Source organism: Syngnathus scovelli, chromosome 2 (assembly GCF_024217435.2).
Source record: "Syngnathus scovelli strain Florida chromosome 2, RoL_Ssco_1.2, whole genome shotgun sequence".
Taxonomy (NCBI): domain Eukaryota; kingdom Metazoa; phylum Chordata; class Actinopteri; order Syngnathiformes; family Syngnathidae; genus Syngnathus; species Syngnathus scovelli.
The window spans coordinates 8,455,960-8,470,699 of NC_090848.1; the positions used below are offsets into that span (position 1 = coordinate 8,455,960).

The 14,740-nt window shown below is 44.0% G+C and overlaps 2 protein-coding genes across 5 annotated transcripts; both read left to right on the forward strand.

The window, feature by feature from the left end:
* The first annotated feature begins 205 nt into the window (after positions 1-205).
* On the forward strand, positions 206-8,662 carry prickle3 (prickle homolog 3). 3 transcript variants are annotated; one of them, XM_049752286.2, is made up of 12 exons: positions 206-458; positions 723-812; positions 2,841-2,923; positions 4,663-4,846; positions 5,036-5,149; positions 5,421-5,558; positions 5,882-6,085; positions 6,183-6,369; positions 6,482-6,781; positions 7,053-7,349; positions 7,419-7,763; positions 7,983-8,662. In XM_049752286.2, the coding sequence occupies exons 3-12, from the start codon at positions 2,877-2,879 to the stop codon at positions 8,399-8,401; spliced, it is 2,235 nt and encodes a 744-aa protein (XP_049608243.1). In that variant the 5' UTR covers positions 206-458; positions 723-812; positions 2,841-2,876; the 3' UTR covers positions 8,402-8,662. The 3 variants fall into 3 exon arrangements, with proteins under 3 accessions (XP_049608243.1, XP_049608241.1, XP_049608242.1); XM_049752284.2 differs by lacking the exon at positions 723-812; XM_049752285.2 differs by lacking the exon at positions 723-812 and having other exon boundaries at positions 2,844-2,923.
* A 236-nt stretch (positions 8,663-8,898) lies between these two features.
* Positions 8,899-12,280, forward strand: LOC125987795 (protein FAM110A). Of its 2 annotated transcripts, XM_049752291.2 has the most exons (4): positions 8,899-9,068; positions 9,376-9,556; positions 9,856-10,423; positions 10,581-12,280. In XM_049752291.2, the coding sequence occupies exons 3-4, from the start codon at positions 9,959-9,961 to the stop codon at positions 11,235-11,237; spliced, it is 1,122 nt and encodes a 373-aa protein (XP_049608248.1). In that variant the 5' UTR covers positions 8,899-9,068; positions 9,376-9,556; positions 9,856-9,958; the 3' UTR covers positions 11,238-12,280. The 2 variants fall into 2 exon arrangements, with proteins under 2 accessions (XP_049608248.1, XP_049608247.1); XM_049752290.2 differs by lacking the exon at positions 9,376-9,556 and having other exon boundaries at positions 8,900-9,068.
* Positions 12,281-14,740: the final 2,460 nt, after the last annotated feature.

Here is a 14,740-nt window from a genome sequence, read left to right on the forward strand (position 1 = left end):
TCAAGTTGACAAAAAACTTTGCATCTACCGGTAATTATGGGGTCAAACTTTCAAAATAAAACCTATATTCATGTCAAAGCACACAACAAAATAGTCTAGTTTTTCTATGAAAAGTCGAAATTTCAGGGTAAAATGAAAATTTGTGCGTGAGAACTTCCCTTAATTGAGTTTCTTTGCGTAGTTATTAAAATTCGTTTTGGCCAATTTGACTTTGAAAGACAGAAAGTAGATTAACACCGGAGCTTATGAGTTGCAGAAGTAGTTAGCTGGCAGGCGTTTTGTGTCTTCGAGGTAGTTTGGTGGCAACATCATGTAGTTTATCACAACACAAACTAAAAATTGAGGAGATCGTGTTTAACCTTTGTCTTCGTTTGGCTGGATTTTCGACTGTGATTTTTTAAACACACACCTTTGCCATGTTTCTACGCGGGTCTAAACAGCGACGATCCAACTACTCGGTAAGTGTCTCATGTCGATACTTCTCATTCACTTCAATCTGAAATATGATTCCGCATTTATGTTTTTATTTCATTGTCTTAAATACTTCTAACTTCCCGTTGACATTTGAAACTCGACGGAAAGTCCTAAAGTTTCCCTGAACTTTCTGCTCTACAGTCACCTGGCTCTTGTTTTTCTTTGTATCAAATCATCAATTAAAAAAAAGAGAGAGAAAATGAAAAATAAAAGTTTCTTTCGTGTTGATTTGCCATACTTTGTCTCAGAGAGTTCCACATTCTGTGACTTGGGTCATTTTGGGGAGTCAAGGTGAGTTTGGAGAGGGGCAATGACGTCACAGCCTCCTGGCGGAGCAGGTTGGTATAATGCAGATGAAATATGACCTTTTCAAAGTGTTGATTTTAACAATAGCCGCCAGAATGTTCCCGGTTGCAGACAGTGTTTGAATGCTGACTTAACTTACTGACTTGAGCTGAAAACTGACAAAAACGTGGAGTGATTGGGGGTGTGCCCCCAGAAATACCCCAAAAGATTGAGTCTTGTTTATTGCTTTTACTCTTTAATTTATTGTTGTTAAAATCAAAATTAATCGAACAACCATCCGCACTCACACCTATCGGCAGTGATCCGCTTTAAAAATAGACCGTAGGCCAAAAATGTCCCCGCGCTGTAGTTTGGACACCGATGCATTAAATTGTGCAAGTGCTTCTAACGGTTCTCACAACCAGGTAAGATGACATGCCGCTTTTGTGTAAGTCATTCAACTAGTACAACTTAAGTAGTCCAGACATCTGTCCTTCACTGATCCATACAATAACTACCCTTGTATATGAATGAACTTCATCAATATTTAACACAACGCTCCCATCCTCTCTAGAAAAGGACTTTGGACTCGCCTTGAACCAGGTTGTGGCTAAAATGTTTGTTTTCAAGATATTTGTAGTCAATGATGCAATACAATACAACCTTATTTAGTGTATTTTACAACAACTGCACCTGCAAAAGTGGCTTTGCATCTAACAAAATAATAAGATAGGGAAAACAGTAAATTAAAACATAAATTATTATAGAGTAGTAATAATATATAAAGTAGGCACCATGTTGGGTTGAAAACCAAAGAATAAAAATGCATGGTCGTGACCTAAGTTCCATTTCATTGTCACAGCGTCACCATTTTGCAGTCCAATCACACATCAAACACTGAGCCGCAGCCAAATAAACTGTAATCAAGTTCGAGCTGACTTAAATCAAAGCAACGCAAACCCGTCAGCGCAAACAGGTCATTGTGCGCACTCGTCGGAAAATGACAATACACAGGTGTTCATTTCATCTGCCGACTCTCAATGGCACGTCAGCCAAAAAGCCTCCGGTGTCCTGTTGTCAACGGAGGTTGGCCGCAATTTCCAAAGGTGTTTTGATCCCGTGGCTATTTACTCCCATTCCTGCTCGTAGTAATGATAAAGTAGGTGTACGTACACGCGCTTTGCCTTTTGTCCTTCCCTAGCTCAGTTTTCATGTCAGCATTACGAAATAACAGCTGTCACCAGCTCGACTTGCCTGGACGTGTATCCAACTCGAGCCAAGATAGAACACATACAAAAAGTACTATATCGGAGTACAGTGTGCATTGTTTTCCTGACTGACTTATACATAACCGAGATATAAAAGCACCACTTTCCCATACTATTTTGATGTGGTTTGAGTGATTTTATTGCTCGATTTATTGCTCTGAACTGCGTACACAGGCGATAGGATGGTTGCTCAAATTGAATCGGAGGAAAAGAAAGTAGAGGCCTCACTCAGAGGGAAAGGGTGCAGCTCTCATCCTGTGCCTGCTTCCTTCCGGCTAGCTCCAGAACCAGCAGCAGGCCTGGAGTCCACACACACACTCACACACTCTTTATTAGCACATTTGCTTTTGTATAGGACACACAAGGGTCCTCATTCACAAATGGTGCGTATGGAGAAATTTGTGCTAAAATTGTTCATATGAACATTTGACGCATAAATCTTATTATGGTTCATCAGTATTTTCTGTCTTGAATTTGTTCTTAAATGCATAACCATAATGATCAAAAGCGGGAACTTACTAATTAGATTACTTAATGTATTTAAAAACCATGAAATGGACCCTCTTGAGTCTTATGTTCGGAGGATGGATGGATGGATGGATGGATTGATAGATGGATGGATGGGTATTGTCACATGCCAGACTCGGGCTGCATGTCTACACCAGTGCTCATATAATAATGCAAGACCGACGCTTTTCCTGCACATCGTGTGGAAAATAGGAGTAGCTGCTCTTGTGTCTGGTGTCGTCCATCCAGAGCTAGTCTGCTCTACTTGCGGTGGGCAATGATGTAAGCTGAGCTTCTTCTTTCCAGCAGGAGGAAGAGGATCCAGACAGAGGGCAACCCTGCATGCGCTGTGGAGACCAGTGCCCCGGCTTCCGCGTCCACGGATGGAGGTATGAGCGGAAGGAGCCTCCACATCGTGATGTGTGTGTGTTGGCAGGAATATTTTTTTTCTCAGTCTAGAGGTCACAGTTGCTCCCTGTGCTTTTTGTTCCTGGAGAGAGTCGCAATGTTTCATCAGAGCGACGAGGGGCCACAGACGACCACAAACGTCTTAACAAGATGTCACTTTAACTATGTGCAAAATACATGTTCATTTTTCATAATATATTTCTCAATGCATGTGTAAAAGATCCAGGATTCAACAGGGCACATTATTTGATTAAGAAAAAATGTGCTCTGTTGAAAGCTTGTAGGACTTGCCAACAGTACCTTTGACAAGGCGGGTGTAAGCTAGCAGTCTGTTACCCCTTTTCATCACCTGGCGGACGGTGGCCGTGGGATTTCCAGCTGTTTCCTTACACCCATTGCACATGCGTGTCCTGTTTTGCTAACAAGGACATACTGTATGGTCCGGTTCAAGTTCTGCCAAGAACGACTACAGTGGTACCTTGAGATACGATTTTAATTTCTACTATGATCAAGCTTGCAACGCAAAACACTCTCATATTAAATCTATTAAAATTAATGGATTAATGGATTCGTCCCAGCCTCCCCAAAAAATAAAAAAAATATTCTAATGTGTATTCTAATGTGCTTTCTCCGCAGATTGCCAAATGCCAAAAACATCCTTCACAAATCCTGTCTGATCCGTAGATCTAACATATGGCAAAACTTCTTCTAAACGATGCGCCAATATTTTAGGCAGAATTTTACTATTTAAAAGTAAGGTTGGCCTATAAGATGAGCACTTTAAGGGGTTATGAACCATTTTAGGGAGTAAAGTTATACAAGCCTGGTTCAGAGTATTCAGAAGAGAGCCTTTGTAAAAGAGTGTGTACATACTGTTGCAAAAATTTGGCTTGGCGGGCCATCTTACAGGGTATTTTATTAGCAGCAGAATGAATAAATGAAAATAGTCCGAATTGAAGTCGTGGTGCTTTTGTGTAGTTGTTAGTATGTGCCGGGATAAATTTATGCCAACTTGAGTCACAAGTGCCAGCTGGCAGCTCCTTACACAACAACAGAGATGAACATGCTATACTTTTTTGCCACACGCTCGCCCCCGCACAACATAGCACTCCTCTGTCTGCTCACAAATGAGCCCTCCCGCCTGGCGACAGATGTGGAGTCCAAGGACAAGGCTGAGAGGGAGATTACGGCTCCCATCTTTTCTCCTCTGGCTTAGGCCACTGACCTCATTTCCCGCCTGTTTGGGACACAAACGAAGAGACTTTTTGCCATTAACGCAAGTGGATTGTTGGTGGGAAAACAAGTTGTGATCTCTGCGCTTCACTTTTGTCCATGATGCGATTAAAGTTAAATTTAGTTGCAGTGCGTGAACGGTGAACTAAATCAACCTGTGTTAGATAATCCAACGTAGCGTTGATTTGTCAATTTGTTATACAGAACAGCCACAAAAAAAATCAACTATGTAGATAGATTCAGTGCTATGATTTAAAAAAAAAAAAAGAGAGAAAAAAAATGTCTAGTTTGAACATGTAAATCAAGGTGTCAAACTCAAGGGTTGGGGGTCAGATACGGCCCACCACATCATTTTATGTGGCCCGTGAAGACAAATTTTGCATCGACTTTGTGTCATTACTAAAATTACAAATTGTCATCACTTTTGAAACATAGCAATTTTATGACCATTTGTCTTTTTAAAATATTTGAACAATTGCATCCACAGGAAGATCTGCGTGCACTGCAAGTGCGTGCGAGAAGAGCACGTCGTCCGCTCTATGCCGGGCCAGCTGGAGAAGATGATGACAAAGCTGGTATCAGACTTCCAGAGGCACTCCATCTCAGACGATGACTCGGGCTGCGCCTCTGAGGAATACGCCTGGGTTCCGCCTGGCCTCAAGCCTGAGCAGGTGAGCCACCACTTTGACCCTCTTCAGAAACGCAAAACTTTGAACCAGAGGTACACCGATTAATCAGCAACTAATCGATTGTCATGAATTATTTTTTATAACAAAACTTGTAATTGATTAAAATGTGATTCGTTGTGCTTGTGAATTCTCCAAAAAGTTTTTCTGTGACTATACCCATCTGTCTTGCAGGTTTACCAGTATTTTAGCAGCTTACCAGAGGACAGAGTGCCCTTTGTGAACAGTGTGGGAGAACGACACCGAATCAAACAGTTGCTGCACCAACTTCCTGCTCATGACAGTGAGGTAACGTTACTTTCTCACACAATTAACTTTCTCAAGAGACCTCAAAGAGCAGACGTCCGTGAAGGAAACTTTAGTTCCAGTTGGCTTAGTTATTATTCAAGTGTAAATAAAAGCTTTTTCGTTTGCTCGATTTTCGAGACATCTTTTCTAGATACTTTTCGTTTCACTTAGGAGTGTTTGAATTTCCAGGAGCTGTAGTACAGGTACATATATATGTAAGATTGGAAACCTGAGGCATCTGATTTGTTGTTGTGAACATGTCATCTCACAGCCACACTACTGCAGCTCACTAAGCGAGGAGGAGAAGAAGGAGTTGCGTTTGTTCAGCCAGCAGAGGAAACGAGACAACGTGGGCCGAGGCGTTGTCAGACTCTTCCCCGTCACCATGACTGGAGCCGTCTGCAAGCAGGTAGAGCAGCATTTTTATTTTATGCTCATACATACAAATTGCAGTAGCCTCAACCTTCCTGTCGGAGAAATATTGTGTATTTTAGATCACTATTTGAACAGCTCCCATTTCTTACTTTAATTCACTGCCTTGACATCTGTTTATTTTATTCATCTGTTTGTATTTGCAAATGATCTCGTTTATATCCCGAGGAAATCAAAATGTCCCATCCACTACATATGTGGGCACCATGTTGGTGACCTCTGCTTTGTTGTTAGCTGTATTGTTTTTGCATTAGCAATTCCACAATATTGGAGTCTCTGAGTGAAATATGTTTTTTTCAGTGTGACAGAAAGATCAATGGCGGCGATATCGCCGTGTTCGCCAGTCGGGCGGGAAAGGGCACGTGTTGGCACCCTCAGTGTTTTCAGTGCGCCTGCTGCAACGAGCTGCTGGTCGACCTCATCTACTTCTACCACGATGGACGCATCTACTGCGGCCGCCATCACGCTGAGAGGCTCAAACCCCGATGTCAAGCATGTGATGAGGTGACTACCATCAACCAATGAAAAAGGGAAAATCATTTCATTTTATTAACCCAAAGCTTATTTGTGCTCTGTTTGTGCCACGGTGTATCCATCCAAGATCATTTTTGCAGACGAATGCACAGAGGCGGAAGGAAGGTTCTGGCACATGAAGCACTTCAGCTGTTTTGAGTGCGAGGCAGCACTGGGCGGTCAGCGTTACATCATGCGAGAGTGCCGGCCATACTGCTGCTCCTGCTATGAGTCCCTCTATGCAGAGTACTGTGACACCTGCGGAGAACAAATAGGTACCAGAACCAAAATGCTTAGAAAGTACTTTGAAACCTCAGCCAGTTGTTTGCTAGTCACAAATTCAGACAATGAGCCCATTTATCACGGAGAATCAAATTGTCATCGCAGGCATCGGCCAGAGCCAAATGACATACGAGGGTCAACGCTGGCACGCGGTGGAGTTTTGTTTCTGTTGCGCCCGTTGCCGTCTACCTCTGCTGGGTCGCCCCTTCCTGCCCCGACGGGGGCTCATCTTCTGTTCCAGGGCCTGTTCGCTCGGAGAGGACCCCGATAACTCGGACTCTTGCGACTCGGCCCTCCAGAGCCGACCTCCGCAGCACAGAAACTGCGGGCCGGCCCGACGGCACCAGCAACTACACTGCGGCTCTCCATTACAACCAATAGAGGGCGTCAACCCCTGCATGAGTCGTAAGTAGTAAAGCTGAGCACGAAACTTGAAGCTGCGAGGAATATTTCATTGTAGCCTGACTTCGATCCTTCCCTACCTCTCTGCCCAAAAGAACAACTCAGCTTACAAATGCTGGACACCATGGCTGCTACATTGCAATTGATGTATTGCCATAAATTAAATCAGATGTTACCAGTTTGATGATTTTTGGGAATGTACAATCTCAGGCCTCGTGTTTGTTTGAGGTTAAACTGGTTCAAATTTTCATCATGCCCATGTTCTTTTACTTAGGTGTCAATTGCTCGACTCCAGTTGAAAATGGAGTTCCTTCCGCTGGTGGCTTTTGTCATCCAAGAGGTTCCTATTCACCTCTTCCCCACATCCATCAAGGGAATGGCCTCGGGCCCTCGTGGCCCCGCAACCTTCCACGTTACACTCTGCTGTTGGATGACGGCGGGATGAAACCACCTCCTGATGGCCTTTTAAATGGACATTCTGTACAACCTCCCACAACTTTGTGTTCAAGAGGAACCTCGACCGGCCAAGACTGCAGGAACTGGGTGGAAAAGACCAATCAAGTCATGAAAGGTGATCATTGTCATCTTGTCATCAATTACAAATGTTTGCTTGAAGCCTCATCTGATTTTTCTCATCCAGACTCTGTCCAAACAATTACGACATCACACTCCGACACGTCTCCCGAACCACCTCCGCTACCTGTCAAGTACCGAGACATCTTACTGCAGGATTCATCCGCTTCAAACGCCCCCCAGCCAGAAGACAGATCCCCCAACTCGCCACCCCCGCTGTCTCGAAGTGGGACGGCGAGGGTCAGTTTCAGAGAACCAATCAGCAGCAGCTACTCAGTCGAGGAGGAAGAGGAGCCCGAAGAAGAGTTGCAAATAAATGACGACAGCTCTCAGGAGGAAGAAGAGGTGGAAGGAGGCTTCAGAAGCAAGCTGCCTCTGCACCAAGGAATCCCACCACAGATGGATTCACTGGGTAAGAACACAGGACAGTCAACAGCTGTTAAGTGTGGGCGCACCTTCCGGACCCACCCGTTGGTTATAAGGTGGAAATCTACAATACAGGGAGGACTTATAGAAACACTTTTAAAAATTGTTTTGCCTCTCCCACACGTTTTAAACAAAAAATGTAAGTTTTCAAGACACACGTTAATTACTATATTCCTTAGGTTTTTGTGTATTTTATGTTGGCTAGACGGGTCACCTTACCAGCAACGTAGTCTGCGGCGGGGTTGGAGTCGTCGGCGCGTTTCATCCGACCACCCCTGCGTGTCCACGAGCTCAGCTGGTCACTTGAGGGTCGAACGCCCTCAACTGGACACTGCGGAGGGGAGAGGAAGCGAAGCCTCTTCGCTGGTCCTGCGGTCCGTCCGGCGCAGGCACGAAGATTCGTGTTCCACGTGCTCGTCTTCATCAGACTCTGAGCCGGAGGGCTTCTTCCTGGGGCAGCCCATTCCTCTGCCGCCGCAGCTACGAAAAACTCAAGGTGAAAAAGACGAGGAGAAAAGAGAAGAAGAAGAGCCGCCTCGATGGGGACTGAGGGACAGTTTCAGGCGCAGACGTGCTCACAGTCTCAGCGCTAAAGACAAAGATAAAAATTGCTCAGTCTCTTGACCCAAACATCAAAATGCACGGCCTCCTCACACTTCTGAGGTTCAGGGTTCGAATCTGCGTGGAGTTTGAATGTTAGCCTGACTACTCAAAAAAAAAAAAAAAGCCACGCAAGCACAGCTCCCAAGAGCAGTCTTCAGAAAAGGCATCTACAGCTTTTTTTTGGGGGGGGGAAATCTGTTTGTGATTTTTCTATGAAAGGTATACTGTATGTTTGTGTAAAATACGCATTTTTTGCATTAAATTACTGACATAAACTGCCAATTCCACCCGCAAATGTGTAGTGTTTATTTGCAGGAAATGGTTATGATACCAGGGCAGCACTGGTCAGCATGTCCGCCTAACAGTTCAGAGGGTGCGGGTTCGATTCCACCTCTGTGCGGAGAAATCAATTTAATGAAAGGCAATCTTATCGAGTTGCAACGTAAGGTGACAACCGGTGGCGTAAAAAAAAAAAAATGCCAACGTGATTTTTTCTGGCTTTTATTTGGAATGGACCAATCAGCAAGAAAGAGGCGGGGCCTGAGCCGGCCCATTAGAGTTGTCGCACAGGTTTGTCTAGTGGTGCTTTCAAATGTTTGGTCCCTTGTTTAATTTCTCCGAAATAGCTCGTACGACGACAGCACGAGCGGGAGCGAAGACCAACAACGTTCAACTTTCTTTAGTCCAGGTGAGGACTTGCTTCTTATTTTTCTATACCTCTCGTCTGTTGTGTTTTGGGCGTTGAAGAAATTGTTGAGTTGCTGCAAGCCGACGCATGCCCAAGACTTCAACACATGTGGGACTTTTTTTTTCAATACTCTTTCCTTGTTTACATGTCCTTATGTGAGACTTTGTTTCTTTCCTTTGATGGCTCTTGATATGAATTGTTAGACCGACTTTACTTGACGTGTGTGAGGCAATGAGATGACAGTTGTTGAACTGTAGAGGTGAATGTAAAAGTGTAAAACTTTGTGACTGGGTTTAAAATCATACAGCTCCCGCAGAGGCTCTGGCATGGTAACAATGTGCAGAATATGAGTGGCAAGGAGCAGATTAGTTTATTTTTGGAAGTCCCACCGAGCATTTGAAGAAGCGGGGAGGAAGCACCTTTGCTGTCTTCATTCACCTGGTCACCCGGAGAGGCTTCAGGTGTGCACGGTGTTTTTGCCCCTCCAGGTAATTAGCTAGCAAAAGTTAGCTAGCTTCCTTTTACCTATGCTGCACCAATTTTTAGGTTTTACATCTAAAATGTCCATCCATTTAAATTATCATGTTGTAAAAGTGCTCTATAAATGAAGATGTAAACAATTTGGGGGAGTGTAACACCTTTTTTGGTAGTTTGGTCGGTTTTGCAACTTGTGCTTCTTTATATTAGAATTTGAGCTTGGACTCGCACCAAAAATCCCCGTTCCCTTATGTGCCAGTAATGAACACGTTCAGGTTGGATTTGGTTTCACTTGGGCTTTCATTCACAGGTCACCAACAGAGCGGTTCTGACAATGAACCAGCCCAGCAAAAAGAGGAAAACCCAATTTGTCCTCTAAAACCAGTTCCGACTGTAATCTGGAAGCAAAGAAAATGCCAGTGGAGGCCATCAAACAATCGGCGAGGCCCAGCGCATCTGCAACATTTCCTCGCCTGCGGCCCAAGCGCCCGGTGGGTCCCGAATTCTACCGGCAAAGTTCGCCCTCGGCCGCCCGACCCAAGCAGAGTGCTGTCGAGAGGCTGGAAGCGGACAAGGCCAAGTACGTCAAAAGCCAGGTGGCACTGTCCAAGCAACAGCCCGTCAGGTCTCCTGACGTGCGCAAGCCTCTGCTCAGCCCCGTCGCCACCACTCTCCGGCCCGCGAAGAAGACCCCCAGCCAGCCAAAAAGCAAGCCAGAGGCCGTCCAGCTGGACCTGGAACATCTGAGCAGCCTGATAAGTGATGTGAGCGACGGGCCCACTCCGATTGCTAGCTCAAACTCTGTTGACTCCTCTCCACTGCTGAAAAAAACCACGCCAGGGCTGCCGTCTCAGCCTCACGACTCCAGTCCCGCCAAGGTGACGAACTCAGCTTTATTTACAGAGCATTTAAACAACAGTCCTATTCCCTCTTGTGCCAAACGGTTTTGAAATGATGTGGAATAAATATTAAATGACCATGACTGAGAAAATGAGCGCAGCTGTTGCAAGAACTCATGGTCGCCTCTTCTACTAGGTGAGACTGAAGGCGGCAGGCTGGGTGGAAAGTCCGGGATCTCCTACTGCGGGGACAGTGCGCCGAGTGGACGTCATACCTCAAGCCAGCCCTTCGAGGACACCTCGCAGGCCGCCGCTGTTCCTCCGCCAGCCGCTTCAGCCACTCCTGCTACACCCCCAGTTTCCCCTCCGCCCGACTATTTCGCACCTCCTCCTTCGCGCAAAGGCCACTCCGTCTCCTCTGAAACCTGTCGTCGCCACGCCTAGGCAAGATAACCCTGCTAGCTCTCCGCTTCCTGTCTTCCTGGGTTTGCCCCCTCCGTCTCCAGCCGTCACCCCTCTATCCGGCTCCCCCCGCAGCAGGAAACGTCCGTCTCTTACCCGCTCCAAATCAGACATGAGCGAGCAATTTTCAAGAGCCGGGACGGAGCTAGAACGCTTCTTCAACCTGTGTGGTTTGGACCCTGCGGAGCTACAAGACTTTCCCGGAGCAACTTCTGACATGGTGTCTCTGGCCCGATTTCGGAGCGTCAGCGCTCCGGGGTCGGAGTGCGCCGGTTCTGGCGGGCCCGATGAAGACGAGGAGGATGACGAACGCGTTCCCTATGGCGTGTCGGTCATTGAGAGGAACGCCAGGGTGATCAAATGGCTTTATGGGTTGCGACAGGCAAAGTGAGAGCGTCCCTTTCCCACTGGGGTTGCAAACGGGTGGAACATTTCTGGCAAATTTCCACAAGGAATGTCGGAAAGGTTTCTGTGGCAAATAATGCCAATGAACTAGAAATTGAGACTTTTTTTCTCAGGCAGCACAGTTGACCTGAGGTTAGTCAGCATCCACCCAATAGTTCCGAGGTCGGCACTTTGAATCCGAGGGTCCTGTTTGTATGTCAGATGGAATACCAATGCATGGCATTACTCCGGGTACTCCAGCTTCACCCCATATTCTGAAATCGTCCATCTCGGGTTATTTGAAGACTCTAAATTAATGGTGTCCAAAGTGAATAGAAATGAACCTTTAAGAAAGGGTATTTAAGTTATTTTAATTCTTGCTTTATTTCCATTAATTCACATTATTTTCCACAGAAAAAGAGCAACTTTGCAAATCTCTAGAATTTTGTAGCCCTACATTCTATGGATGAAATTTTGAACGTTGAAGAACTGGAAAGTTAGAAAGAGGTAAGCTAATATTGCCGATCAATGCAAAATTCAGTGGACATGTTGAAGGCATCCATTTTGGGGGTGGAAGGGCCTGCTACTGGCGTCATTTGTAACTTGTTTTGTTTTTGGATGACTGGTGATCATCTCTATTGGCTTTGAAATAGCAGCGGACAAATGGTCAAAGTCACAGTTGTTAATTCTTATTTTTTCTATGACGAGCTTGTGAATGCTATTAAACTGCTTTTAAGTTTAATTAGGTTGCTGTTGCAAAACACAACTGATTATTTCTTGGTGATTATTTTGCATGGACAATCGCGACACTTTATTTATATAATTTGTAATTTACAGATTGCTCATTTGGACATCAGTGTTCTAAATGGTACGATTAAAAGTATTTTTTTGTTTTGTTTTTTTAATCTAATCAGTCTTGGCCCTGTTCAGATATTTAATCTAGTCAAGTGCTGCATGTGCAGGATCCTGACTCAAACCGCTGCGACGGCAGTTTGGTGCATCAGTGTTGAGTTTTAGAATGGCAACTTGTGAAATAAACAGTTGAACCCTAACAGTGCAGTTCTGTTTTTTTTTTTTTTTTTATATTAAATAAATTCTCCAACTACTATTAGTCACTGGAGATTATGGGCTGAGTCAAAGTACCTGGTGGTCTAACATTATTACTTCCAAGAAAATAGTCAATTTTAAAGTTACTTTGCGAGGCTGAGTCATCCAAGAAAAGTCAAAGCTGAAACAAAATGCGCATCTGGTAGAAAGTCGCACTTGCAACTTACACAAGTCAATAAGAAGCTTAGTAACAATAGAAATAATGCCACGCACTTACGTAGGCAAACAATGTAATGCTCCTTGCTGGTTTCTATTCCAGCCTGTAAGAAAAAGGAGTCATATCAATGCTGTAGTGATGAGCTGCGATGTGTGTCCATGAACAGTATATCCACCTGTCTGTCTGCCAAGGCCCATGGCTGATTCTTTCAAAAGCATTTCTAAGGGATGTGGGAAGGAATGTCGCAGCTCATGTGAGTCACCACTCGATGCCGAGAACGTGACTCATTCAAGGAGACATCTAACAGTGTTCTCTCTCCTCTTAAAAGTGTGATGCCTCAAGCCTGTTTGCTATGACTCTGTTATGAGTTTAATGCTGTGGTGGGAAAAAAAATGCTTTGCGCTATTTCAATGCAATTCCAGCCTAGGGTTTCTCTAAAACTAAACAATTAAAAAACTAAAACAAATAGAATTACACTTTGTGTATTTCAAACAATTACATATCTGAACTTAGTCCACTAGCTTAATGCTAATGGGAAAATCACAAGTAGCATCTGCTGTTTGTGGCAATGTGTTTTTTTTATCCTCTCCAAAGAATGACTCATTCTGAGGAGTTGTGAAAGTCCCCTTTGGTCCTGTTTATATTCTTATGTATGCGTTATACTACCCCCCAGTGGCCAAGTTGCACACAACACAAGGAGCAGCACAATGACCATTAATTCGAAGCAAAATGTGGGGCGAAAAATAATTAATTCTTTACTATTAACGTAATTATCATTATTCCATGTTTTTATAATGTTTTATAGGGATTTTTTTTCTGTGATGCTATTGCTGGCAATAATTTTTTCTTTCAACAGTTCAGAAGCTCCGTTTGTCAACAGAAACGCAGAGCAGCCGACTAATGTGACGACTTCACATTCCTCACATTCACTTCACATCTTGACGCAAAATGCAACACAATGCAGAAGTCCATTTCGACGCCGAGACTAAACAAGCATGTTGTAAAGACGTCTTACACACCAAGAGAGTGACCAGAGCAAAGAAGGCAGATGGAAAAAACAACTAGGTCAACTTTTGATATCCATACAAATGTTCAAAGACTGAGATTACTTATTTGGATTTGTATCTTTGTCTCGATAGCCAAAATGTTTTCGGTGTTTTGACGTTATCTGACCTGACAGATATGCGACTTAAAATTAGTGTGCTTCGCTAACTCTTTTGTTGTCTTCACAATACTGTCTGATATGTCCTGTGGATTTATGCTTCATCTTCTTATGTCACAAATTTCAGGGGGTTCAGTTTGCTTGCTAACCTCTTCCCCAAAAAATTGATTGGACTTGTATTTGGTATGTTCAATCCAGATAGACTTCCTGAGGTACAGTCCCGTCACTCGAGGTTCTCGAGGGCCCTGATGAGAGACTGGCCCTCTTCCTCTCAAAGACCTTCTCTAATCTGCTCTTCCCAAGGGACAGTCAACTACAGCAGGACCACTTGCTTTGATGTTTCTGACACCAGTCTGAAGAGTGTGTTTTACAAGACCCACTTTCTGCTTTCCAGGCCACAAGATATGTTCCAGTGATCCAATCCTTTCTGGCAGAGCTGCCCAGCGGAGGAGACTTTTCTGGACTTGGGAAGACATTGAAGACCGACTGAATGAGGAATTTGATTAAGAGTCAATATATTTTAAATATGTATGAGTCAATAAACTGTATGGAGGAGTCAATATATGTAAAATATCTCAATGTGGGGACTTATATTGGGACATTTGGAAGTGTTCCAGTTTAACAGTTTGGTAGTCCTGAATGCTCAGTTTGAAGTTTTTTTTTTGTTGTTGTTGTTTTTAATCAGTCATGCAATGTGGTGAATTTGTAGGAAGAAGATACATTTGTAGGAATTGGGTCATGGAAAAGTTGGAAAGACCCGCATTGGTTGACAAATATAAAGGTCCGTGAATACGTAAAATGTCAGCACTGTTACGCGAATGTTGTCATGGAAAATGTGGAATAATGGAAAGTGGGACTTTGTGAAATGTGTAAACATAGTTTCCAATGTTGAACGGAACGTTTGGAATTTGGAAATTGTTTGAATAACTTCAGTAAGTTGTGAAATATGGAAAAGTGCGATCATTATACAAAACGTGTCCATTCTTTTGATTGTTTTTTTTTTTCAGGGTTGATGTGGAATTGTACTTTTAAAAGTATCCATCCATCCATTCATTCTGAAAGGCTTAAATTCCAAATGTACGCG

What these genes read in the sequence shown, in the direction of transcription:
- LOC125987795 (XM_049752291.2), top strand. Translation starts at nt 9,959, where the DNA reads ATGCCAGTGGAGGCCATCAAACAATCGGCGAGGCCCAGCGCATCTGCA. An exon ending in ACGACTCCAGTCCCGCCAAG is followed by an intron (nt 10,424 to 10,580) that starts GTGACGAACTCA and finishes CTCTTCTACTAG; the next exon opens with GTGAGACTGAAGGCGGCAGG.
- prickle3 (XM_049752284.2), top strand. Translation starts at nt 417, where the DNA reads ATGTTTCTACGCGGGTCTAAACAGCGACGATCCAACTACTCG. An exon ending in AGCGACGATCCAACTACTCG is followed by an intron (nt 459 to 2,840) that starts GTAAGTGTCTCA and finishes TCTTCTTTCCAG; the next exon opens with CAGGAGGAAGAGGATCCAGA. An exon ending in CTGGCCTCAAGCCTGAGCAG is followed by an intron (nt 4,847 to 5,035) that starts GTGAGCCACCAC and finishes TCTGTCTTGCAG; the next exon opens with GTTTACCAGTATTTTAGCAG.